Here is a 27,403-nt window from a genome sequence, read left to right as displayed (position 1 = left end):
ACCACAATTTACCTTTTTTTTCTTTTAGGTGAATTCCATTTAGCAATTCTGTTTGATGTTGGGCAACCAATTTCTAATTCATTTCACCACCTTGGGACCCATCCGCAGGCCATTCAGTTTATTCGTGAGCCTCTTCTGAGGAACTGTATCAAAGGGTTTGCTGAAATCTAAGTAAACTACATCCAGCACATGTCCTCAATCTAGTTCTCTGGTCACCCAGTCAAACAAATCACTCAGATTTTGTAAAATCATACCTCAGATCTTGCAATCTAAGTTCACTATCCTTTTCAGCAATGTCTCCATTATATTTCCAGCCACTAAGATGAGGTTACCAGCCTCTAGTTTCCCATCTCTTTTATTAAGAGGGACAACCTCTTCCAATTCCAAAGATTTATTAAACAAATCTTGAAAAGGACACAACAGAATCTTTCAGAGCTCCTACAATATCCTGAGATATATGAGCCCTATGGCTTTGTCCACTCTGGAGTCCTTTTACTAAGCCTCTGTAAAAAGTGTCTTATGATAGTGTAGGCACGTGTTTTGGGTGCACGCTGAAATATTGTTCAGCGCACATACAAAAAATGCCTTTTTAAAAATTTTCCCTGAAAATGGATGTGCGGCAAAATCAAAATTGCCATGCATCCATTTTTGGTGTCTGACCTTACTGCCAGACATAGACCTAGCAGTAAGGAATCTGCACAGTGGCTGGCTGTTGCTTCATTTTCAGCCTGGAAGAAGAGAGAGACAGATCTCTTTGCTGAAGCTCTGTGAACAGATATATGCCCTGATCTCCCCAGGTACTTTCTAGGAAGTATGCAAATGTTTAGTTAGTTTTATACAGTGGGGGAAATAAGTATTTGATCCCTTGCTGATTTTGTAAGTTTGCCCACTGACAAAGACATGAGCAGCCCATAATTGAAGGGTAGGTTATTGGTAACAGTGAGAGATAGCACATCACAAATTAAATCCGGAAAATCACATTGTGGAAAGTATATGAATTTATTTGCATTCTGCAGAGGGAAATAAGTATTTAATCCCTCTGGCAAACAAGACCTAATACTTGGTGGCAAAACCCTTGTTGGCAAGCACAGCGGTCAGACGTCTTCTGTAGTTGATGATGAGGTTTGCACACATGTCAGGAGGAATTTTGGTCCACTCCTCTTTGCAGATCATCTCTAAATCATTAAGAGTTCTGGGCTGTCGCTTGGCAACTCGCAGCTTCAGCTCCCTCCATAAGTTTTCAATGGGATTAAGGTCTGGTGACTGGCTAGGCCACTCCATGACCCTAATGTGCTTCTTCCTGAGCCACTCCTTTGTTGCCTTGGCTGTATGTTTTGGGTCATTGTCGTGCTGGAAGACCCAGCCACGACCCATTTTTAAGGCCCTGGCGGAGGGAAGGAGGTTGTCACTCAGAATTGTACGGTACATGGCCCCATCCATTCTCCCATTGATGCGGTGAAGTAGTCCTGTGCCCTTAGCAGAGAAACACCCCCAAAACATAACATTTCCACCTCCATGCTTGACAGTGGGGATGGTGTTCTTTGGGTCATAGGCAGCATTTCTCTTCCTCCAAACACGGCGAGTTGAGTTCATGCCAAAGAGCTCAATTTTTGTCTCATCTGACCACAGCACCTTCTCCCAATCACTCTCGGCATCATCCAGGTGTTCACTGGCAAACTTCAGACGGGCCGTCACATGTGCCTTCCGGAGCAGGGGGACCTTGCGGGCACTGCAGGATTGCAATCCGTTATGTCGTAATGTGTTACCAATGGTTTTCGTGGTGACAGTGGTCCCAGCTGCCTTGAGATCATTGACAAGTTCCCCCCTTGTAGTTGTAGGCTGATTTCTAACCTTCCTCATGATCAAGGATACCCCACGAGGTGAGATTTTGCGTGGAGCCCCAGATCTTTGTCGATTGACAGTCATTTTGTACTTCTTCCATTTTCTTACTATGGCACCAACAGTTGTCTCCTTCTCGCCCAGCGTCTTACTGATGGTTTTGTAGCCCATTCCAGCCTTGTGCAGGTGTATGATCTTGTCCCTGACATCCTTAGACAGCTCCTTGCTCTTGGCCATTTTGTAGAGGTTAGAGACTGACTGATTCACTGAGTCTGTGGACAGGTGTCTTTCATACAGGTGACCATTGCCGACAGCTGTCTGTCATGCAGGTAACGAGTTGATTTGGAGCATCTACCTGGTCTGTAGGGGCCAGATCTCTTACTGGTTGGTGGGGGATCAAATACTTATTTCCCTCTGCAGAATGCAAATAAATTCATATACTTTCCACAATGTGATTTTCCGGATTTAATTTGTGATGTGCTATCTCTCACTGTTACCAATAACCTACCCTTCAATTATGGGCTGCTCATGTCTTTGTCAGTGGGCAAACTTACAAAATCAGCAAGGGATCAAATACTTATTTCCCCCACTGTAATTGATCCATTTTTCAGTTACTTGTTACTATTTGCACATTTTTTTTGTTCCACTGTTCAATATTTTAAAGAGAATGAACATAATTGTTTGTTCACCCTGTTTATATGGACTGATAAAGAATCCTGGTGGTTTGTGTCTTGGGTCTGTGAGTGCTTTCTGGTAATTGTGGGACACTGGGAGTGTGGCCCTAGTAACCTAGAAATCACTGGGGATAATTTGATAGCGGGAGACTCGCCCAGAGGTGGTTGTGACCCAGTCGGTGGGAGGAGGGTGCTAGTGTAGAGCACAAGTGGCACATGCAGACAGACCTGAGCTGTGCTGGGGATAGACCTTCTAAGTGGCCATGTAACCCCAGGTGGGTGGCTAGGTGTTTTGTGACACCATGCCTAAATGTAGGCTTCTTCCCCTGACATGCATACATTTGAGGAATGTTCCTGACATGCCCACACCCCTCCTTTTTTTTTTTACATGCGCCTCTTTTTAGAATACATCTAAAAAGATGCATGCATAAATTCCAATTAATGTCAATTAGTGCTGATAATTGGCTGTTAGCCAATTATCACTAATTGACTCATTACTAAATTAAGGTGCACATACAAATTGGGTGCACACCTAATTTAACACATGCAACTCACCACACTTTAAATAGACTCCAGGGGATAATGTGTATATCTAGTAGTACTATAGAAATTAGTAGTAGCAAACCTATCAAAATGCCACTGCCCAGTAAGGTTGGAATATCTGGTCATTTGTTTTCCCCATCATCAAAGGAAAACAGGTATTAGTACAATGTGTAATCCATCTTGTCTATTCTCCAACTGGGCATATCCTCACTACTGCCTATTCAGATATTTCATTTGAGTTGTGCTGATGTTGTGAGTATGCCGCCAGACTCATATTTGGAAAAACTAAATATGAAGGTGCAAAACCCCTAAGAAAGAAACTTCACTGGCTCCCACTTAAGGAACGTATTGCGTTCAAGATCTGCACGATTGTACACAAAATCATTCATGCAGATGCCCCAATCTACATGCTAAACCTAGTGGACCTACCTCCCAGAAATGCCACAAGATCATCCCGCAAAATGCTCAACCTGCACTACCCCAGCTGCAAAGGACTTAAATACAAGCTGATGCATGCCACTACCTTCTCTTACATGAGCACGCAGTTATGGAATGCATTACCTACAGACTTGAAAGCAATCAACGAAACAACTATCTTTCGAAAATCTCTGAAAACATTCTTCTTCAATAAGGCCTACAATGAGAGCCTATTACCTCACTAAGTCACCTCACCAACCCACTCAATTATGAACGCCCACCTTCTATAAATACCCTAATCACTCTTTTCCTTCTTCTCTCTTCCCCTTCCTTGATCGCTTCACATTACTAATTGTATCTGATATCCTGGAATAACAATGTTAACAAATCTATGTAAGCCACATTGAGCATGCAAATAGGTGGGGGAATGTGGGATACAAATGCAATAAATAAAATAAAATATCTTTTCAATCTTCTGTTGCGCTGTTTTGTCGTGCATGGTGCTGATGCTATATCATATTACTGCTTCTACTAGAATTTAGTTTACTCTTTCTCAAGTTTACCTCACTGTTCTGATTGTGTACTTTGCTGACATTTGATTATTTTATTACAGTTACGCTGTTACTAAAATGTAAGTTGCCAATGTTGTTACACCTGTCGCACGTTGCCTTGGGTAAACCTCTGTATAAAAATGGTTAATAAATCTTAATAAAAGCAGTGCTACTTTTCACTTTCCATGCACTTACATACTTAAACCAGACCTCCTAGTGCTTGAACAACCTAAGCACATTTTAAAAATTGCATTATTACTACTGAGCTGTTGTTGCAAAGCAAGAGGTGGCGAAGTGACTGGGACAAGGTCAAATGCAGAATCTGTAGAAGAGCTGGAACAGAAACTCCAGTGGGTTACAGATGCTTAATCCTGGAAAACACAAACTGCTGATCCATCCTCCTCTGTGGGAGGTAACAGCTAGTCTCATCTATCTGACCAGTTGTGTTCCCTGCATTTTCAAATACAAGCTAGAAACATCCTTCCTGTTTTAGTGTTCTGGCACAAGAGGCATGATTTAAAGGGAAAAAATAGTTTGAAAAGGGTAGCATGGCTTTAAATAATTTATGCTCAGTTCAGTTGGTCATTCCTTAATGAGCGTTCTTGCTCTTGCTAGAAAGTTCAACTAAATCTCTATATACTGTGCTCTTGTTTTGCCTAGTTCTTGATGAATGATAAACTGCCTCTATCTTATTCCTCCCTTTTTAAAGATGTTTCATTTTCTTCCCCTTTTCTTTTGGCATTATCTGTTGCAAAGGTCCTGTCTTATCTTAATTCTGTCACTTCTTAATGCTGCTTTATAACTACCATGTTTTTTTTTTTTTGCATCCGCTTTTGCCGATATCACGTGGCCATGGAAACCAATGAGGCCACTAATTTGGGCCCCGGTTTGCCCTTTTTTATTTTTTTTTTTAAATTGTGTGCAAGAATAATGAGCCTGCGCTAGGCCTGAGCACACTTTATCAGGCAAGAAACACAGATCTGGATATTAATTTCTGTATGATACAATCTTATGCCAGCATAAATCTATCTCCTCTCTCCTTGTGGGACAATCCAGCTTAGTAGCTACATTCAAGGTTGAGTGATTTGGAGTTTAAAGGCAAGTAATAGCGAGTCTGACGGCCCCATTACAGCTCCTGCAAAGAAGAAAGTCACATCCAACGTAAGTAATAACATGCAATCTCTCTTCTTCATAATTCAGCTTTTCTTTTCTCCCCAGGTGCATTTTAATAATGATTTTTATTTATTATTAATACATATTTTTCAGAGTATAGACAAGGATATATTTATATTTTTTACTTAGGCCTACTGTGGAAAGAACCAGGATAAGAATATTGTATAAAACATAGCAATATCATGAGATCTAGACCCTTTTTCCCCCCTGCAGTTCTACATAACGCAGCATCTGCATTTAAGTTTGATAAGAACAGCAAAAAAAAAAAAAAATCCTGTTAGACCAAATCTATGGAAGATAACTCCTTGAACAGGAGGGATGTGCTTTACAGCTAATATTTTTTTTTGCCTTCTGTTCTGGTATATTGAGAATGCCTTTTTGGATTCAGAGGCACCAGCAAAGTTTTTGTCATAAGGGAAGGGGTGTGCCGGCCCATGTTTTGCCCTATTCCATGCTTGGATTTATACTCCTGCTTTCCTTGGAGACACTGAAATTACAGCGTACTGAAAAATGAAGAAATGTCAATTAAAAAAAATCTTTACCTCTTGTAATTCTTTACCAGCAAACAAGGGGATCTGATGCACTAGGGATGTTCTCATAACAAGCTATCTAACCTTTGTTGCAAGTATGTGTAAAAATTACACCAATTTTCAAAGAAAGTGCCTGGATAATTTCACTCGGAAAATTACCCCACAGAAAGCAAACATGTATTTACATCTAATTAGTCTAAATAAATTTCCCAGCTTATAAGGAATGCATGTAAGTGCTACTTGTTCCCTACCCCTCCCTCAAGAACCCATCCACTCAGTTCAGATAAACTTATTCACATTCAGGCTGTATGCACATATTTTTACCCACTCAGTTTTGAGAGGCCGTTTCTTCACCTAATCTTCTATTTTGTATACATAAATGTTTTTAATAAATTATCTCTTTTAGGCAATTCAAGTATAGCACATTAGGCCAAAATATTATGGCTGCTACATTGGGTTCCTTGTACCCTGTGTGATGCACACAGGCTCGTGCGCTTTGCAAAATGGGATTAATTTTGGAAATCCAAACAGCTTGAATATAGATAGGTAGCATGTGTGGCATAGAAATTGAGTTATGAACTGTAAATAGAGTTTAGTCTCATGTAACACTTTAATCCACTTTTCCAGAATCAAACTTTTAGTCAGAGCACATTACACTAATGTAAAATACTAATTACAACAATTGATCAGTACTTAGGGAAACAGTGAGCCAGAGGGTCAACTGACAGCTGCTAAATGAGATTCATTGAACTTAAAGCACTACCACCGGACCTGTGGTAGTTCAGGCATTTGCCCACACTTTCCTGGTACTAAAAAATACTTTAGGCCTCTTTTACGAAACTGCTCTAGCGATTCCTGGAGCGGCAATGCCAGCAAAGCCCATTCACTTTGAATGGGCTTCGTTGGCATTGCCAAGCGGGAATCGCTAGTACGGTTTGGTAAAAAAAAGGCGCTTTATATTTTTAGAGCTGGGGGCCATGTTTGGAGGGTGGAAAGTAGGCGTTCCCAGTGCTAATTGGTTACAGCAGCTACATTGCCACACCCCCAACCAATTAGCACATGGTTAGCATGAGAGCCCTTTCCGCCTGCTAAATAGCTGTAGCTAAAGGCTCACCCGCTAGTTTGGAATTAGCATCTGGCCATTAATGGGAAAAATAGAAATGTAGCCATCTTACAGCCACTCTAAAAGTGGTCTCAGAGTGCCGAGAAACCCATGTGCTAATCATAGTATGTGGCCCCTTTTAGCGCAGCTTAGTAAAAGGGCCCCAAAGAGTGGAGAAATAGGGGAATTATTCAATTAGAAATATCAGTAATCCATGTAGAACAGATATGGGGTGGGGGTGGGGGACCTAAAAAAAAGTTTGTGCATTAACATGTATATAAATTGAACATGTGGAGGATATTTACAATAATTTTGGGCTTATCTAGCTTCTTCCCCCCCCCCCCCCCCACCTTAAGGTGCTTTATCAGGCATGAGCAAACTGTAATAAATCTGAAAGTGACTTTCAGTGATAACAGGAATAGAATGAAGAATTCATGTTCATTATTTCAAACACTGTAAGTAGGAGAGGTCCAACTTGTCTAATAGGAAGAGCCAGCTTGAGATTTATAATTGGGGCTTCTGCTTTTAGATTTTGGTCAATAAACACTCATAAGGTACCTCTGGTAAAGAAAAAAACAATTAGAAGCATGTTTCTTGGATTAACACCAGAAAAAGCATCACTTCCTCCTCGTCTTCTCTCAGCCATGCCCTGGCTAATCTTGCATCCTCTATTCAGTTTTTCTGCCCTGATAACTCCTAAGCACTACAATCCCACATATTTGATTCCACCAAACAAATAACAAAAACAAGATAAAACACCAATATTTTATACCCTTGAAGAACCCCTAATTAAGTGAAACATAAACACCTACAATTTCAGTTATAATCTCTTTTCACTGTGCAGTGGCTAAGAGTTTGATTTACTAAGGTTTACATGGGGGGGGGGGGGGGGGGGAAGCGTTTATAAATCATGCCTTAAGCATATCAAGAGGGTTCTGTATGTTTTCCCTCTGATCTTCCCACTCAGCTGGAACTATATTTCCATAAGGTTTTCTTTGCAGCACCTCTGGTCTGGCATAGCATTCCTCTGGCCTGGCGTCCTGAATTGCTTGATACAAATGACCAGTAGGAGCCACTGTTCTGCAATGTCAGGGATTTCCTTTCTTCCTGCTGCCAGGGTTGTGAAATAAGCTGCAACCTGCAGTCACCACCAGGTCTCTGCTTTAAGAAGCTTGGTTTCCTCCATGAGGGATTTTAACCAATAAACTTGGCAAATAACAGAGCAGACCTTAAAATCATTGAACAATTGTACACCATATTTTTATTGCCAGAAAAGGACTCAGTGATATTTAGGGCAGTGGCTTGGGAGGGGTGAAACACCACACAGAGACACTGGCTTGCTTTTTTGGTGCCTCTTCATTTTGGGCTTGTGTGTTTCCAGGCTGGCTGAAAATGATAGCATGATGGCACCTAAGGTAGTTTCCCTGCTTGCCCGTCTCCAGCTGCGCCATATTGATCAACCCAGTTTCAATAATGTGAAGGGACCGTTGCAAAACCAGCACAATGCAACACCCACAAAGTGTGTATCCTGCCTTAAGATAGGGCCCCCGAAAGAAAGGTTACACCTAAGAACCTGTGAAGTCAACTTGCCAAAGCACGTTAATTATCTCTTGATATTAATAATAATAACATGCAAATAAGTTTTGCATTAACATCCCACATGTGAAGGTCAGCTTTATGCAATAACAGGTTTTGTTTGCTTTAATGTATGCTGTTTTTTTAACATATTTATTTTGATCAACTTCATATCTTTTGCAGTAGTGGCGCAAGGTGAATCACATTCAGGTACACAGTCTAATTTTGGAAATAAGGATGGTGAAGTGACTAGCCCAAGATCCCAAGGGGCAGCAGTGGGGTTTGACCCATCCACCTCTGGATTCCAAACCTGGCCCTCTAACCCCATAGGCTACTCCTTCGCTCCATGTACTAATGTGCATTCATCTGTTTTTCATAGTTTTGTCTCGTATTCTCTCATTTGCATTAAGATGGGCAAGCTAATTAACACGCATACAATACTTAGAAGCCACGATCTAATAGTTCTATACAAATAACAGTATTTTAAAACTTGGGACAACGCTTGCAAAAGCATTAAAACATTAGTCCATTGGCCTTAAAAGCCGTAGCTGACCAGGTAGCTTAAAGCAGGTTGTAGTAGAGCGGACACCGCGGTTCTTTTTTGGTTTCCGTCCTTCTTTCTTTCCTGAATTATGTCCGGGTGTTTTGCAGCTCTGCCACTCAAATATTTCCGCAGCAAATGACTCACCCGATGACTTCTCTGATTTAATTATGTTTGCTACAATGTGCCAGTTTTAAGCAAGATAACAGAACACTTAAATACACAACCAGCAACCACATAAATATATTTTGATGCCTATTCACTGTGGATTGACCGAAACGTATTTTAGATAACGAAAATCAGCGCCAGCGTGGTGAAATTTAAGGGTTTAAAAATATGCTTTGAGTGACTTGGCACATGGTTTTGAAAAAAAAAAAGTGGAATGTAGAAGTAAACCTGCAAATATTAGCATGGAGGTAGGTGAAAAGGAGCTTTGTGAATGTGTTAACGATCATTGTCAAGTTGCAAACTGCTTGAATTTCTTTTAACTAATTTTCAGCCCGTCCCAGATCAAGTCAGATCATCCAACCTCTTCTCCCCTCCTTCCGGGACTTGCTTGGATTTATTCATAACTTTCTCTCCCATTCCCTCAAATCTGCTTCACACGACTAGTATGAGAATATTTTCTTCCCACATAGACATGCATATCTCTAGTAATAAGCCAACTTTTCAGAATGATTGGGGGTGCTAAATCCATCATGTTACCCTCCTTGAACAAAGTGAAGGCATTTGCACAAAATTGAGCTGGCACCTATGGGTCCCTCAAGTAGGCACTACTAGCCTGTAACTTCATAATCACGGCTCGACTTCGGTATCTGATTCCGTTTGAGTATGTACCCGCTTTTATGTAGCCAATACGCAAGGCAAAAATGAGTGTCTCGTATGGCAGTAGTAAGAAACAGGAGAGAGAGAGAGAAAGGAAATCCTAAACTAGAAATAAAAACGAGGGGGGGAAAAAAAGCAAATTCTCTTCTTCAAATAAAAATGAGAAAATGGATTTTAAAGGCACAAAATCAAGTAATTGGGCGAGTTGCTACAAACCATTCCACTGTTTTCTGTACATATATTGCCTATGAGGGTTTATCTTTAAATTCACATACCGATACAATAATTGTATATATATTTACACAACTGGCTTATAGAAACATAATTATTTCTGTCCGTCAATGTTCAGCCTGCGTGAGTTATACGTGGAATAATCGTTTCTTTTATATATATATATATATATATATATATATATATATATATATATATATATATATATATATAATATGACACAAACGATGCAAAAAGGGAAACATAGCTTGTAGTTTCTTATCCTGTTTAATGCTTTTTGAATGTTTTTGTATTCATGATTGATTTTATTAGAAAATCTGAAACGAAATACGTTTGCCTCTCCTCCACAGAGCTTTGCCTTTAAACTTTCACATGCACGAGGACGCACTTTTGAAACAGCCACAAACTTTGAATTTCTTAAGAAAAAATATTGAAAACGTCTCTTCCAGTATTTTACGCACAAACCATTATTATAGCTTGAGATTACAATGGACAAAGACATATGCCCCATCACAAATGTTTCTATCACGCATATTCAAAATAGTGGATATATAACCCCCCCCCCCTCGTATTTGACGTAAACGTTGAATTTTAATGCTGACCGTTGAAATATTGAAAGCTTCCATCAAAATGTAAGAACTTAACTCATAATGCAACTAGCTTTACAGTCCAATAAAGACGACAAAACACAGTCAGAAAAACTACTTAATTTTGAGGACAAATTCCGCTGCAAAGCATACAACCTACCTTTCCCATCTCTAGCCCGTTACAGCAATCTAGGGAACTGGTTTTCTTGAGTCGGGTATTAGATATAACAATGTAATATTCTTATTAGGTTGCAATCCATACATACGTGATTATATAACGTTAGTATCCATGCAAATTAAAAATAAAAACCAACAACAACGTGCCATGCAAATTAAAACAACAACAACAACGTGCAAAGGAGTGTAGGTCTCTCATTCCTTTTTAAAGTGCATTATATTAAATGTTAAAGTAAATCCACTTTCGATGTAACGGCTTAGCAGACGCTGGATCTTTGGATCTTTGGATCTTTCACTCATTTTTGCTGAGCGAGGCAAGGGAAAAAGTCCTTAAATCTAAGTCTGGACTGAAGGGCTCCGGACGTGTCTCTTTTCAGGTTTCACTCCTTTTTTCCTGATTTGTGAACAGCTTGAAGTCTTTGAGCTTCTACAAAAGAGGTGGCTGAACACAAAATGCTTTCAATTTAGAAACTGTCTGCTTAATCACTCTATTGTTTAATTTTCTATAGATTGTCTGCCTTCTGGAAATGATATACAGTTTTTAAAACCTACTTTCGCTACTTTTCTAGATGGGATGGGGCAGAATACAATGTCTAATTTTCCCCCATCAAAAAGAACTCTAAATGGACAGATTTTTCTTTACCTCAGTGCCAACACACAATTTTGCACCTTTCAAAGTTGCATTTAGAAAATATATGATCCTTAACGAGCGTAAGAACGAATATACTGTAAAATATAATGGTTAAATTACACCTATGGGCTCCTATTTTTCTGCTAATTTATATTTTGCTTTTTATTTATACATAATTATATGAAAGTATGGTTTCAGTATTTGACTACTGTAAAAGAGATCATTGCTCATCCAACAATGAAATATCATTTTAGAAAATGAAAGAAAACCTTGCAGTTTACTGTCAAATATTATTATGTTTCAAATTCTAGCAATTGAATTAGTAAACTACAAATTCAGTTTATAGTACTAATTTGTTGTGCTGTTTACCTCCTAAAATTCATTATAATTAATATAGTATTCGGTTGTGTAAACTCTCTCTCTCTCTAAAATGTGTTACAATCTGGTTAAAAATACTGAAATCTTATCTGGAAAGAAATTGTTTTCTGTTATATAACGGAATCGTCCATTAATAATTTGGAATGCTTCTTAGTGCTTTTTTTTTTTAGAACTCTAAACTATGCGCGTTATTTATCAATGTTACAAAATTAGGTCTATTCCAAAAATGTGCGGTTCTTAGAATACAACCTTTCCAAAATATTCTTTCCGGTAAGCTGAATATTCTGTATGCTGCATATTAAACTTCTATATTTGCTAACGTAGGTAAACAAAACACCCATCTATAGAATGATTCTATAATATAATTTACTTCAATTCCAGTTTGCAAAGGAAATTCGCATTGTTCAATAGTGAAATTGGAAGTGTGCGACACTTTCTGCTGCAAAAAAAAAAAAAAAAAAAAAAGTATCCGACTGGAAGAGGTTGCATTTGCTAGGTGCATGGACATTACAGCAATTGTCCAGAAACGGCACATTTTTAAAAATACATTAAAGTCTGCTTTTCAAAAGGGTGTTTAAAAAAATCTGCAGGATCCAGGATTTGAAAATGTATTGTTCGTAACCTATTATGGAATATGGAATTTATAAAACATGATTCTTTTCTTCAAGGTTAAGTAAGTGAAATTTTACTGGATACATCTATAACTTTTATCCTTTTAAAAATATTTAATGTAAACATACACATCCCTGCTTACATGATTATAGTTGGATAATGGTTTTGCATTTTTATTTAACGAAATATAAGAAAGAAATGTAGAGTCAAGTGCTTTGATTTCGTTAACTATGACGCCTCTCATTAAAAAATAAAAGGCATGTATTCCCGCCCCTGTACGTTTTTATCTTAGTGCAAAAGTTAATTATTGGGATGTCTTCAGTTTTTCTAAAATACTTCAAGGGGGGGGGGGGGGGGTAAAGGGGACGTCGGGAGGCTTAATTAGCTCAATATTTTTTTTTCTCTATAAAATCGGAAACGGCATATTTTTGGCTTTAGGATAAAATCAATTTAGCTGTGACTTTTAATTTCTAAAATGTTCAAAGTAATAATCGTTGGTCGGTTTTTTTTGTAGTTATTTTATCATTTGAATGACTGTAAGGTCATTTTAGTTGTGTTTATAGTCCATAAGGAAAACTTCTCTTTTCCATGTTTGCTTCCCAGCCCTGCTCTGTTGAGCAGAGACTGTCTTTTCATGTTAATTTGTACAGCGCTGCGTAAGTCTAGTAGCGCTATAGAAATGTTTAATAGTAGTAATAGTAGTAGCCCCCCCCCCCCCAAAAAAGGAGAAAATGAAGACGAGAAGTCTAACATCAAAGATTAACATCGCCTTACATAAACATATAGGAAATGCATGTTTTTTAAATGTATAGAATTAATGCAGATTTCTAAAAAGTAGTGAAAGAATCTGCAGAAAAACAGCCATGTATGACCCTTCAGCTCCATTAGCGGATTCCCTTAAAGGATCCTATTCCTACAGATCAACAAAGAAGCTTTGGAGTGTGATTTTTTTTTTCCCCTTAGGAACCTAAACTAAACTGTTCCGAGTCGTTGAAGATCAACTTCCGATGCAAAGCCAGCTTCAAAAGGGAGGCGCTCACACTCCAGAGAGGAAGCGCTGTGGGCGCTGTCAATAAACCAAGAATTCTTTTTAGCCTGTGTTAATTGGTCCGTTGGATGACCAATCACTTGCTTCTCTCTGGCCCATCCTCCGCCCAACTTGAATCGATAGGCTCCTAGCAGGAACTTAGTATCCAACAGTACTCCTGCCCATCATAGGCGGGGCCATGGCGCTGATTGGTTCCCCTTATTGTCCATTTGCAACTGCTCCCCCAATGCGACTAGAGAAGGGTGTAAATAGGAAGCTACGGGGAAAGCTGCACATGGTGCCTCAAATAGTTGCTAGGGTGGGAGGGTGAGATAGAAGGGGCTGTGTTTGCTTGGCTTTCTTTCTTTCTTGATTCCAATTCGGAAAGAAAGTACTTCAGAATAACGGTAAAGGGAAACCACTGTACAGTGCAAGCACCAAATGCTGTCCAAAGGGGAAGTGGATTGCAGCTGTCTTAGCCAGGATCAGACGCTGGAAAACTCCAGTGGTAAGCTGTTGACAGTTGTTTTGTGTGTGTGTTCACGCTACCACAAACTGCAAGGTTTTCCAACAGGTGTGAGTAACTGAATGAGAACTTACAAAAATGAATTGTGTGGCGATGAAGGACTAATTAGTGGCAAAATGATACCCGTTGTCTCTTTAAACATCAATTTTCATTTAAAAATGCATTAATTTTATAACTCAGAACTGATGGCATAGGATATCTGTATATCTATAAAGATAAACTAAAAACGACTAGATCACAGGTGATGAAGGTGAAAAAAAAATGTGTCCCCTGGTATACGATTTCGCCTTCCTGTCAACAAAACCCTTTATTATTGCAGTACTTCCAATATTTCCATTGGAATACCCTCTGAGAAGACCTCTCTTCGTCTAAAATAGGATAAAACTGAAGCTGGATAGTTAGAAGTCTTTACTAATTGTACGACAATACCAAGCCAAGCAAAACAGAACTGAAAGAAGCAACCACTCCAGAATAGCATCGCCTTATTGCTGAGAAGTTATCGGTTATGTATTTTGTGTGTAATATTGTTTTATAGATGTGTAATTCCCTTGCCTGAATGGGAAGTCAAATGATTACACAGATGAAGCGTAGAGGAGGTTCTGTGTGATGAATATAGATTTTTTTAAAAATGCTAAACTTTTTTCCGAATTATTTTCTATGCTTATTTTTTTCACACACTTGTTAAGCGTCGTCATATATTTCGAGCTTCATTTCTCAATTCCTTCTTGTAGATTGGGACTGAACAACATCGGTTACGTTGACTACAATAATGTGATGAAATACACCAGAAATAATTCTGGATGTTAATTTGAGACGTAGTTACATTTGTAAACAAGAAGGAAAAGCTGATCTGCAGGGAGTGCTGTGGCTTTCAAAGGAGTGACTATGATGTCCAGCACTAGTGGTCCACTCTGCTATGCCAAACCAACTGCTTAGACTGCAGTGACAGTTCAGTACTTGGCTGTAAATACAGCCAACAATATTGCGCAGAAAGAATATTTACCGCAAAAATGAAAGATAATGGAATACATTAGGGTAATTAGCAAATCTATTAAAATCAATTATGCCAAAACCTGTTTTCTTCCACTAATTTATTACAATGTTTAACTTGATGAGTCTATTTTCTTTACATTATATTGACATAATAAGGATTGTATTGCTGTTTCGGTAGAGATTCCAGGTTTTCGTTTCAAAAGAAGCGTACAGCAGAAGAAAAACTTTAAATGCCATTTGACTACTGCAAATTATTCATAATTGTTCTTTTTAATTAAATTATGATTAATGCTTTATAGAAATAATCTAGGGTTCTCCATAAATAAATAAATTCGTCTAAATATAAAATTTGAAAGATTTGTCGTTTGCGGCTTTCAAATTATTGGCTATCACTTTGATTAAAGCCAGCTTAGCTTTCTTCATTTGTGATTTAAACTTACAAATTCCTGCTTTATCTTTTAAAAGCTTTAAACGAGATTTTAAAGATAGAAATTTTATCTTTGAAAACAAAATCAGCAGCGTAGAACTATTATAGCGTCATTTGAGATAACAAAAAAACAAACAGTGATAAAATATAGCCTAAATAGTAATTTGTATGTAGAGATTGCATTTAGTTAAATCATTTTCACTGAAAATCTTCTATTCCAAATATTAAGCTTTTTAAAATATTTTTGTCCAGATTCAGAATGACTTTTGTAAGCAAAATACATTGGTTCTGCCCAAGAACATTGCAATTAAATCATGTATTTTATAGTTTATTACAATTTGTTAATACCGCCGTTAGTTAATAACAGATAGCAGTGGTTAGTTTAATTTTTTTCCTTTTTTTGGGGGGTGGGGGGGATCCCTTCACATACAGTGTAATTGAATAAGATATTGATCCAGTAATAGTTGTGAACACGTGCTCATTTAGAAGAGGTCTATAATTAGTTCTCATGGTGAGAACAAAATATTTGTGTGAGTGACTGTCTCAGGAAGGAGTTTAAATTTAGCTTAAAGGTAATTTCTAAAAGCCTGCTAACAGGGTGAAAAAAAAACAACAACCCAAGATTTATGAAGGACTGCAGAATAGGATCTAGAGCAGCAGGGCGTTGATATTCTTTCTATTGGGTGTCACTATGTGCTGCAAAGAGGAGGACTTTCTGGGCTCTGTGGGTTGGCCGCTTTTTAAAATAAACACGGAGCAGTATAAAGGATTTAGTAAATATACCAGTCTTCATTAATCAACATAGTTCACTGGGTATTGTCTGCTTGCAGATGAAAGAGGAGATACATGTTTGACACGCTAAGACCTTCTTCAGTTTCTTGTTGAAAATATTCATTTTTGTACTTTTTTGTATTTATTTATTTCAACCAGGTAGTCAGTTTAAGGTGATGGACTATTCTTATGATGATGATTTAGACGAACTGTGTCCGGTCTGTGGGGACAAGGTGTCTGGATACCATTATGGGCTGCTTACCTGTGAGAGCTGTAAGGTGGGTCATTTGGAAAAAAAAAAAGACAGCTGATGAAATTAAAAGAAAAACACCCCAGTAATTGTGTTATGACAGTGTTTGCAGTCAGCAAGTTGTTGAAAGAAGACCTATGTCTGTTTGGCTTTTCCTTTATGCTGTTTTTCATCATTCCATACTCCCCACCACTACATTATATTCATTTGGTTAATTCTTTATACTGAAATAATCTGCGTGGACATGTGTGTAACCTTTTTTCCCCCCCTGAACACTGGTGAATTAGCCTTTAACTTTCTTTTCCAAAAAATAGACCCAGTATAGGGTATATATTTTGGAGTTGGTATTCAGTTGCAGTGTGATAACTTTATAATAGTTTTTTAGACAGTGACACTCTACTAGGTGGCTCTTTGTGGCAGGATACTTTCTATACTCACCTAAAATATTTCTGCAATCAAATTTTATATCTCTTATTGAGTATAGTTTTTTTCTATTCAAGTAAACGATTTGATTGCTATTTATTTATTGAAAACCATTTCTATTTTGCTGATCCAATAGTTCCAAGCAAGATTACATGGTAACATAAGATACATTAAAGTAAATATAACACACGTCATACACAATCAGTGTAAAACAATAAAAATAGTAACATTAACACATAAGTAACAGTATCTAACAGGTGAGGGCAAATAATGGAACACATCACGTGACCCTTTTCTTTGTAGGTTCACAAAACTTAAAAAACTTCACTTAGCTAGATATATTTTGAAATAGAAATTGGTTGTGAAATATGGAAAATCATTTAAACTCACGTTCCCTTTAGTGATCATATGGTATTTTGCTGGTAGCAAACATTTTTTAATTAAATCTTCTATGTTAATGAACCCTTGCACTAAGCCACACTAAATAGTGGCCTGCGCTCTTTTTAGCGCATTGGATTCACATGCGCTGAGGCCACTTTTAGCAGGGCAATAAAATGGTTGTAAGTTCTATTGGCTCCTTAAAGACCACGTACTCATTTCCCAATTAGTGTATGGCTATTAGTGTGTGAGCACTTATCACCACCTATTTACCACACTACCCAATTAGCGCAGGGCAGGTCTACTCTCTGCCTCCAAACACACCCCCTGTGCTAAAAATATTTTATATTTTTTTAGCTCAGGATTGGCATATGCCAATCTCAGTACTACCATGGGATGCCTGAGCACGTCTCATGGCAGTACCTTTTTAGCATGCAGTAAGCATGTATTAGAGCTTATTGCTACTTCGTAAATGCATCCTTTTCAACATCATAGAGCTATGTTTAATTACTGTATGGAAAAGAAACCGAATAAAATGCCATAGTGGTCACAGATTATGTAAAAGAAAATCTTTAATAGCAATTACTGTTCATTAATTACTATTCTGGTAAGTGAATGGCATGTACATTAGTAGCTTAATTAATAGTAGTTTAGCATATTCTTTAAGTGGGCTTGATCCCACACAATAAACATTTCATGTTAAGTAGTCTTAGATTGTATAATACAGATAATCACTGCTAAAGTTGCAGTAAGGTACAACAAAACCAAGCAACACAATGCAATTGACATACCTTTGAATTGCATATTTTCTTTAATTGTTAATGAATGTGCAGTAATTGTTTCTTTGAAGGAGGAGAGTTAGTGGTGGAGATCAGGTCACTGTGGAATTTGTGCTTGGTTGATGAGGTTTTAATGTTTGTGTGTATGGTTTTTTTTCTGTTAAAAACCACATTAGGTCCTTGAGAAACTGGGCTTGAGGTACTGTATATAAGAAATTAAGGGGCCCTTTTACTAAGCTGCGTTATGTGCTAACGTACATCTAACACAGGATGCACTAAAGTGTCCTGCATTATTTTTGCCATCTGCATGCACTAAGTGTGCGGTATTTATTTATTCTTATTTTCTGGAGGGGCGTGTCGCGGGCAGGTAATGGGTATGGATGCGCTAATCAGCTATCATGTTGACATTACTGCCATGCTAACTGGTTAGGATGTCCATAACTTGGGAGTCCTTAGCACTTCCTAAATAAGAGGCAATAATTTTTCCCGTGTTTATTTTTTTAAATGGCCAACAATAATGCTAATGTTAATGCATGGCCAAAAACGCAACAAATAGAAAAAAGGTCTTTTTGATGGCCATGCTAGAAATGGATTTAGTGTGCAGGAAAAATCCATGTAAAGACATGCTAAACCTATTTACTAGCGCATCTTAGTAAAAGGCCCCTTAAATTATACATTCATGCATTTAGAAAGAGACAGAGAGAAAAAAATTATACAGTTCACTAGGCAGAATATTTACAAGTAACCTCATTTCATCAAGAAAGTGAGAATAACTGACCTCAATTTTGAGAAGTTGCTGAAATGTGTAAATGGTCAAATATCTGGATATAGTTATCTTGCACTTCTGATGAGCTTAAAAAGTTATTGGCTTGGTCTAGAATGGGTTATGAGGTGCTGGCCTGCTGGCATTTAAGTACGGTGCATAATTTTTGACACACCTCTGAATTTTCCAGAACAGAAGCCATTAGGTTTAATATTTGAACATTCTTGAATACTTATTAGGGCAGTGGTGTCCAACAGGGGTGTCCAACGTTGGCCCTTGCCTAGTTGGGTTTTCAGGATTTCCACAATGACTATGCATGAGATCTATTTGCATAAAATAGAGGCAGTGCATGTAAATAGATCTCATGCATATTAATTGAGGAAAAATCCTGAAAACCCAACTGAGTTGTGGCCCCTGGGGACTGAGATTTGACACCCCTGTTTTAGGGTGTTAAAGGAAAGAGGTAACAATCATGCCTGTGGTTTTTATTTATACTTTTTATTTTTTTTTTTTACCTCATTCTCATGTTAAAATATATCCAGGTTCTAATCTTGTTATGGAGGAGGGATGTAACATTTGGAAGGTCTGTTCAGTAACTTCAGAAAATAATCCACTACATTGTTTAAAAAAAAAAAAAAGAAGCATAGTTGTTGCTTTCAGGGACTTTCTGTGCTGCTCTGGAAATGTACTAGTAATTGCTATCATGTTTCGAGACTCCATAGCAGAAGAAAAAATATCATCTGTATCTTAAGCTTAAATTCAGCCATAGTAAGATCTCAAAGACATGAGATTTTTCTGTTTATTAATATTATAGTGATTTATAAAATACTGAGTAGAATGGAATGAATAGACATGAATTACTTGTTTATGTTTTCAAAAAAATAATAGGACTAGGGGGCACACAATGAATTTACTGAGTAGTAAATTTAAAACAAACCAGAGAAACTATTTCTTCAATTAACGTGTAACTAAACTCTGGAATTTGTTGCCAGAGAATGTGGTAAAAGCAGTTAGCTTAGCAGGGTTTAAAAAAGGGTTGGCAAATTTTCTATAAGAAAAGTCTATAAGCCATTATTAAGATGGACTTGGGAAAATCCACTGCTTATTTCTAGGAAAAGCTGCGTAAAATCTGGTTTTTTTTTGTTTTGGGATCTTGCCAGGTACTTGTGACCTGGATTGGCCACTGTTGGAAACAGGATACTGGGCTTGATGGACCTTTAGCCTATCCCAGTATGGCAACGCTTATGTTCTTGCTCATTGTGTATATGAATAATTCTGCATCCTTGTGTCCTACTACATATTAAATCACCACAAGATGGCACCTACTTTTACATGACCTGAGCTTAAACATTTCAGGAGGCTTGGGTCAAACTGGAATGGTTTTGAAATATATGTACTTATTTTATAAAATATTAATGTGTGCATATGCCCATGTGTGTGTGTATACACACACACACACACACACATATATATATATATATATATAAATTTATTTATGTATCCCCAGATTCTATATATTGTGCACCAAAATTTGGCACACATCAGGTCTAGTCTATAATTGTGCACACAACTTAATTTGAGAAATGAGCAGTTAATTGGCAATAATTGAGTGCTAATAATCAATTTTTCTAGTTGGGATTCTATAAAGATGCATGTGTAAATTTTCTGTGCAGATCTGAAAAGGGGCATGGCAACGGGAGGGGCATGGGCAGATCAGGGCATTCCTAGAAACTGAGCACAATGTTATAGAAAATGGTAGATACGCACCTAATTTATACATAAGGATTTACACCAGGTTTGATCCTTGCACCCAAAATTGGGCGTGGATTCGTGCACTAAGCGCTATGCTATAAATGGTGCCCAAATTTGGGCACCATTTATAGCAGGCTTGTCCAACTTTTTTTTTTATTGGGAGCCACATTTAATATTTTGTAATATTTGGATTGCCAAGACGTGTGTGTGTGTGCTTGAGCACACTCATGCTCTCTCTTTCTCTTCCATTCCCCCCTCCTGTCACCCATTCTCTCTCTCTATCTCATATGTACCCCCCCTCACCATCAGCCATTCTCTCTCTCATATGTACCTCCCTGCCATCACCATTCTCTTTCTCTCTCCTGTGTACCCCCTCCTGTCACCCATTTCTCTCTCTCTCTCATATGTACCCCCATTATCGTCAGCCATTCTCTCTCTCATATGTACCTCCCTGCCATCACCACTCTCTCTCTTTCTCATATATGTACCTCCCTGCTGTCACCCATTCTCTCTCTGTCTCATATGTAACCCCCTGCCGTCACCCATTCTCTCTCTCTGTCTCTTATATATACCGCCTGCTGTCACTCATTCTCTCTCTCTTAGATGTACCCTCCCATTGCACTGCACCACACCCCACCACATTGACCCTTGTCTCTTCTCCTCACCTACAATGGAGACTTGTTTCCCTGCCATGAGTGGCTCACAGGAGCTCCAGGTGAAGCCCTCCAATGGGATTCGTGCTTCTCTTCCTTGACTGGTTTCACCTTAAGGTTGGACTTGATACCACGGGAACAGCCTCAACTTCTGGTGCCGCACAGCTCAAGCTCCCGGTTAGACCAGTTGCAGCAGAGAAACAGATCCTATGAGATGATTTCACCTGGAGCTTTCTTCGGGCCAAGAAAATGAGGTTGGCAACAAGTCTGATTTATAGCATGGGGAGAATATGGCCCATAGGTTGGACAAGCCTGATTTATAGCATAGCACTTACCACTCATTTTTTTCAGCACCCAAATTTAGATGTTATTTACAGAATCCAGCCTACTATGTATGTCGTGTGTGTGTATATTGGTGTGTATACATGCACATAACACACATCCATGTCTACATGTACACTTATATGTACATCTTGGAATCTGTAGCATGTGTTTGTCTCCTTGTGTCTCTTATTCTGTCTAGCACTGAAAACACATTCTTCTCATTTGACTTTTAGGAAATGTGCTGAGCTTTGCTGCTTTATGACACATAAAAGGCACTGAATAAAAGCAGTAAAGTCCTGATGATTGTATAATGTTTCAGTAAAATCAGTTTTGTTATGTAAAATTCTGTGGGAGAGGAAACTTGTAGGAAATCCTACTCAAGTGGGATTTAGTTTTACCATTTCCCTGAAAGGGAAAGTTGTTCTACTGATTGGGCCCTGAAGGAAGTTAAGGGAAAGTAATTTTGTCAACTGTAGCTGATACTTAAGAATAATACTAAAACAAGTAATAGGCTGCATGTAGTGTATTGTTATCCATTTGGGGGTAGATTCTATAAATGGTGCCTAAAAAATCGATGCCAAAAGGATTTAAGCGGTATTCTACAAGCTGCATCTAATGTTCAGCACGGTTTATAAAATACACGCTTAAGTGGAGAGTGGAATGTAAATTTAGATGCTACTATTTGCACCAACAAAAACGTCATAGAAATGTCTATATCTAAATTTACATTCAGGTCACCATTATCTGTAATTATGTGTGTGACTCAAAGTCATGCCCCCATTTTGTCTCAAAACACCCATTACCCTTCCATTTTGGGTGATCTTTAAAGGATCAGAGGGTTTATGTATTACTCCCTTGTGTCTTGAATTTAAATTAAAATGATTCTCTTATTATGATTTTTGTTTAACTTGTTTATACTTCCATTGAAATCTGATGAAGCGAAACAATTTCAGGAGTTATTATTGTAGTACTGATCACCCTGAAGTTGCTATAGCAGGTCTAAACTATAGCGTATATACAGTGGTGGAAATAAGTATTTGATCCCTTGCTGATTTTGTAAGTTTGCCCACTGACAAAGACATGAGCAGCCCATAATTGAAGGGTAGGTTATTGGTAACAGTGAGAGATAGCACATCACAAATTAAATCCGGAAAATCACATTGTGGAAAGTATATGAATTTATTTGCATTCTGCAGAGGGAAATAAGTATTTAATCCCTCTGGCAAACAAGACCTAATACTTGGTGGCAAAACCCTTGTTGGCAAGCACAGCGGTCAGACGTCTTCTGTAGTTGATGATGAGGTTTGCACACATGTCAGGAGGAATTTTGGTCCACTCCTCTTTGCAGATCATCTCTAAATCATTAAGAGTTCTGGGCTGTCGCTTGGCAACTCGCAGCTTCAGCTCCCTCCATAAGTTTTCAATGGGATTAAGGTCTGGTGACTGGCTAGGCCACTCCATGACCCTAATGTGCTTCTTCCTGAGCCACTCCTTTGTTGCCTTGGCTGTATGTTTTGGGTCATTGTCGTGCTGGAAGACCCAGCCACGACCCATTTTTAAGGCCCTGGCGGAGGGAAGGAGGTTGTCACTCAGAATTGTACGGTACATGGCCCCATCCATTCTCCCATTGATGCGGTGAAGTAGTCCTGTGCCCTTAGCAGAGAAACACCCCCAAAACATAACATTTCCACCTCCATGCTTGACAGTGGGGACGGTGTTCTTTGGGTCATAGGCAGCATTTCTCTTCCTCCAAACACGGCGAGTTGAGTTCATGCCAAAGAGCTCAATTTTTGTCTCATCTGACCACAGCACCTTCTCCCAATCACTCTCGGCATCATCCAGGTGTTCACTGGCAAACTTCAGACGGGCCGTCACATGTGCCTTCCGGAGCAGGGGGACCTTGCGGGCACTGCAGGATTGCAATCCGTTATGTCGTAATGTGTTACCAATGGTTTTCGTGGTGACAGTGGTCCCAGCTGCCTTGAGATCATTGACAAGTTCCCCCCTTGTAGTTGTAGGCTGATTTCTAACCTTCCTCATGATCAAGGATACCCCACGAGGTGAGATTTTGCGTGGAGCCCCAGATCTTTGTCGATTGACAGTCATTTTGTACTTCTTCCATTTTCTTACTATGGCACCAACAGTTGTCTCCTTCTCGCCCAGCGTCTTACTGATGGTTTTGTAGCCCATTCCAGCCTTGTGCAGGTGTATGATCTTGTCCCTGACATCCTTAGACAGCTCCTTGCTCTTGGCCATTTTGTAGAGGTTAGAGTCTGACTGATTCACTGAGTCTGTGGACAGGTGTCTTTCATACAGGTGACCATTGCCGACAGCTGTCTGTCATGCAGGTAACGAGTTGATTTGGAGCATCTACCTGGTCTGTAGGGGCCAGATCTCTTACTGGTTGGTGGGGGATCAAATTCTTATTTCCCTCTGCAGAATGCAAATAAATTCATATACTTTCCACAATGTGATTTTCCGGATTTAATTTGTGATGTGCTATCTCTCACTGTTACCAATAACCTACCCTTCAATTATGGGCTGCTCATGTCTTTGTCAGTGGGCAAACTTACAAAATCAGCAAGGGATCAAATACTTATTTCCACCACTGTACCACTGATTACTCTAACTCGTGTCTCATCTTTATTTTCACAAAATATCCATGTTAACTAATATTTTATGCAATATAGCATAGCAAACTTTTATAATCTCTGCATATTCTTTTTTTTTTGTATGCTTTCAGCAAATTGACTAATTTTTCACTACGGCCATGCTGGTCTGCAAAATTCATGAAGCTTGAAAAGAATGATATAACCAGTAATCAACCGATTTTAAAAGTCAAACCAGTCAAGTTTGGCGACTATATTTGACTGCCACAATAGTTGGGGTAACTTTGGTTAGTCTGACTTAACTGACCAGCGCTGAATATCAGCTTGGACGGTTAAAGTTGGACCGGCCAAAGTTAAACCAAATATTCAGTGCCAGTCACTGGAAACAGCCCAGCATTGAATATCCATGTTCAGCGCGGTCTGTGGGAGATAGCCACGTTATCTCTCCTGGTCTGAAAATCAGGTGTTGTGTCTTTAATCCCAAGGGTGGCGAGATGTGACAGAAGTAAAAGAGTGGTCGACAAGATCAAAAGCAGCAGAGAGGTCAAGGGAAGTCATTTAGCCATAATGGTCATGGTGCTGAAATGGACTCTGAACCCCAATTGTCTGGGCTGCAGAGCAAAAATCTTTTCTGAGAAAGAGGTAAGTTGGGAAAAGACAACTTTTTCAAGGACTTTGGACATGAAACAGAGATTAGATACTGGTTGATAGTGACTGGGAATGATTGGTTCAAGGTTAGTTTTTTTCAAGAGTGGTCAGACTAATGTTAATTTCCAAAAGTGGCCACTCTGAAGACTGTGATTTAATAATAGAATGGTAAAAAGCAAGCCCAGGTTTGATAGTTTGAGCTAAGATGAGGGCAGTGGATCACAGAGACTGAAAGAAGGTTTTATTTTGGCCACGGTTTTAGAAAGGGAAGTCAAGGATTGTAAATTAAATGTTGACCATGAAGAGGAACCAGCTTGACTGAGGAACAAAGCAGAAGATGAATTATGGACTTGGTTGACTGCAGGGAGTTGTGGAGATATGGCTTGAGGAGAACGATGAGGAATCTTGGGAAGGGAGTTCTGTAAATCCTGCACTTTCTGAACAAAGAAGGAAGAAAGGACTTCAACTGGAGGAATGATGATTACATGAGAATCTTGGGGGCTGGAAAACTGTCGGAATATCAAAAAGAGATCCCTGGCAGGATTGACAGAATGTTGAAACCTCTTAGTCACATAGGCTTGCTTAGCCTTTTTAAGGTGAAAGATATTCCTGATATAGGGAGTCTTTTACTAAAGCTTAGCTTGAGTTATCTGCAGCAGGGTCCATAGGAATAAAATGGGTCCTGCTGCAGATACCTTGAGCTAAGCTTTAGTAAAAGACCCCTGTAATTTCCTACAAATGCTAAGATCAATTAGGGATCTAGTTTTACACCATGTTCGCTTGACTCAACAAAATTGGTTTTTTTAGTAGACGAAGACCAGAATGATACCAGGGTTGTTTCTGGGTAGAACAGGGATGGGTGTATTGTTTAGGGACAATAGAGTCTGGTGCCTTCACAACTGTAGGATGCCAAAGGTCAGTCTGTTCATTGAGTGGTTTCAATGAGAAGTCCAGAGGCATTGTGAAAAGTGAATGTGATATGGAGGGGCATAATCTAACAGGGCGCCCAAGTTTTCCTGAGGGCGTCCTCGCAGGACGTCCCTGCAAAGGGGCGGGGAAACCTGTATTATCGGAACAAGATAGGCGGGCAACTTTCATTTCGATAATATGGTCAGGAACACCCAAATCTCAACATTTAGGTCGTCCCTAGAGATGGTCATCCCCGATTTTCAGCGATAATGGAAACCGAGGAAGCCCATCTCAGAAACGACCAAATCCAAGCCATTTGGTCATGGGGGAGCCAGCATTCATAGTGCACTGGTCCCCCTCACATGCCAGGACACCAACCGGGCACCCTAGGGGACACTGCAGTGGACTTCAGAAAAAGCTCCCAGGTGCATAGCTCCCTTACCTTGTGTGCTGAGCCCCCCAAACCCACTCCTCACAACTGTACACCACTACCATAGCCCTTGCAGATGAAGGGGGGCACCTACATGTGGGTACAGTGGGTTTGTGGTGGGTTTTGGAGGGCTCACATTTACCACCACTAGTTTAACAGGTAGGGGGGGATGGGCCTGGGTCCTCCTGCCTGAAGTGCACTGCAGTACCCACTAAAACTGCTCCAGGGACCTGTATACTGCTGTCATGGAGCTGGGTATGATATTTGATGCTGGCATAGAGGCTGGAAAAATATTTAAATTTTTTTTTTTATGGTGGGAGGGGGTTAGTGACCACTGGCGGAGCAGGGGGAGGTCATCCCCGATTCCCATGGTGGTCACCTGGTCATTTAGGGCACATTTTTGTGGCTTGGTCATAAAAAAAGGACCAAGTAAAGTCGGCCTAGTGTTCGTCAGGGACTCCCTTCTTTTTTCCATTATCGGCCGAGGACACCCATGTGTTAAGCACGCCCCAGTCCCACGTTCGCTATGCTTCCGACACCCCCCCAAGAACTTTGGTTGTCTCCATGACGGAAAGCAGTTGAGGACGCCCAAAATCAGCTTTCGATGATGCCGATTTGGGCGACCCTGGGAGAAGGACGCCCATCTCCCGATTTGTGTTGAAAGATGGGCGCCCTTCTCTTTCAAAAATAAGCCTGAAAGTGGAAGTGTCTATCTTGGATAGATGCCTAGCCCAGTAGCCATAAGTATGGTGAGAACAGAGAGGTTCAACAATCAATGATATCTTAAAGATCACAGTGATGTGGTCTGGCCACAACTGAGGGGTTGAAGTGAAAACTGATGGATGGATTGATGAATTAACTGGTGTAAGAATTAAATCCAAAGTGTGTACTGCATGATGATTGGGGAAGGAAACTCATTAATTAAGATTAAGATCAGATATAAAGTTTAGAACATTACATGCATGAGAATTAGTGGGATCATCTACAGTATGTGAATATTGAAATCTCCTAGGATTACCAAATTAGGGAACTGGATGGAAGCTACCACAATTGCCTGCAGCCATAGATCCCATTTCTCAACGGTTAATGAGGCTGGAAAATAGCACAGCAAGATGGGTGGGGGTGGAATCCACCTTAATGAGCAGTAATTCAAGGTAGGAGAAGGGTGATTGAACATGAGTGACTTTAAGGTGACTAGTAAATATAACAGTCAGGCAACCACTGAGTTTAAAGGGCCTTGATACTGAAAAGGCATCAGAATCTGTGGTAAACAGCTATAGATAAGAGATTCCTCTCCAGTTTTAATCCATGTTTCTGTAAAGCAGAGTAAGGAGCATCTGGATTTTAACACCACA

At 39.3% G+C, this 27,403-nt stretch overlaps 1 protein-coding gene across 3 annotated transcripts in view; it reads left to right on the top strand.

The window, feature by feature from the left end:
- The first annotated feature begins 5,108 nt into the window (after positions 1-5,108).
- Positions 5,109-27,403, top strand: part of NR5A1 (nuclear receptor subfamily 5 group A member 1) — a 190,610-nt gene continuing 168,315 nt past the window's right edge. Inside the window, exons 1-2 of one of the 3 annotated variants that reach the window (XM_030207821.1) lie at positions 5,109-5,185; positions 16,290-16,408. In XM_030207821.1, coding sequence (XP_030063681.1) covers positions 16,307-16,408 — 102 coding nt within the window. In that variant the 5' untranslated portion in view covers positions 5,109-5,185; positions 16,290-16,306. Of the gene's footprint in view, positions 5,186-13,760; positions 13,922-16,289; positions 16,409-24,546; positions 24,704-27,403 lie in introns of those variants that run through there. The other 2 variants (XM_030207819.1, XM_030207820.1) reach the window with 2 other exon arrangements.

Source organism: Microcaecilia unicolor, chromosome 6 (assembly GCF_901765095.1).
Source record: "Microcaecilia unicolor chromosome 6, aMicUni1.1, whole genome shotgun sequence".
In the NCBI taxonomy this organism is placed as follows: domain Eukaryota; kingdom Metazoa; phylum Chordata; class Amphibia; order Gymnophiona; family Siphonopidae; genus Microcaecilia; species Microcaecilia unicolor.
This window is presented reverse-complemented; position numbering and strand designations above follow the sequence as displayed.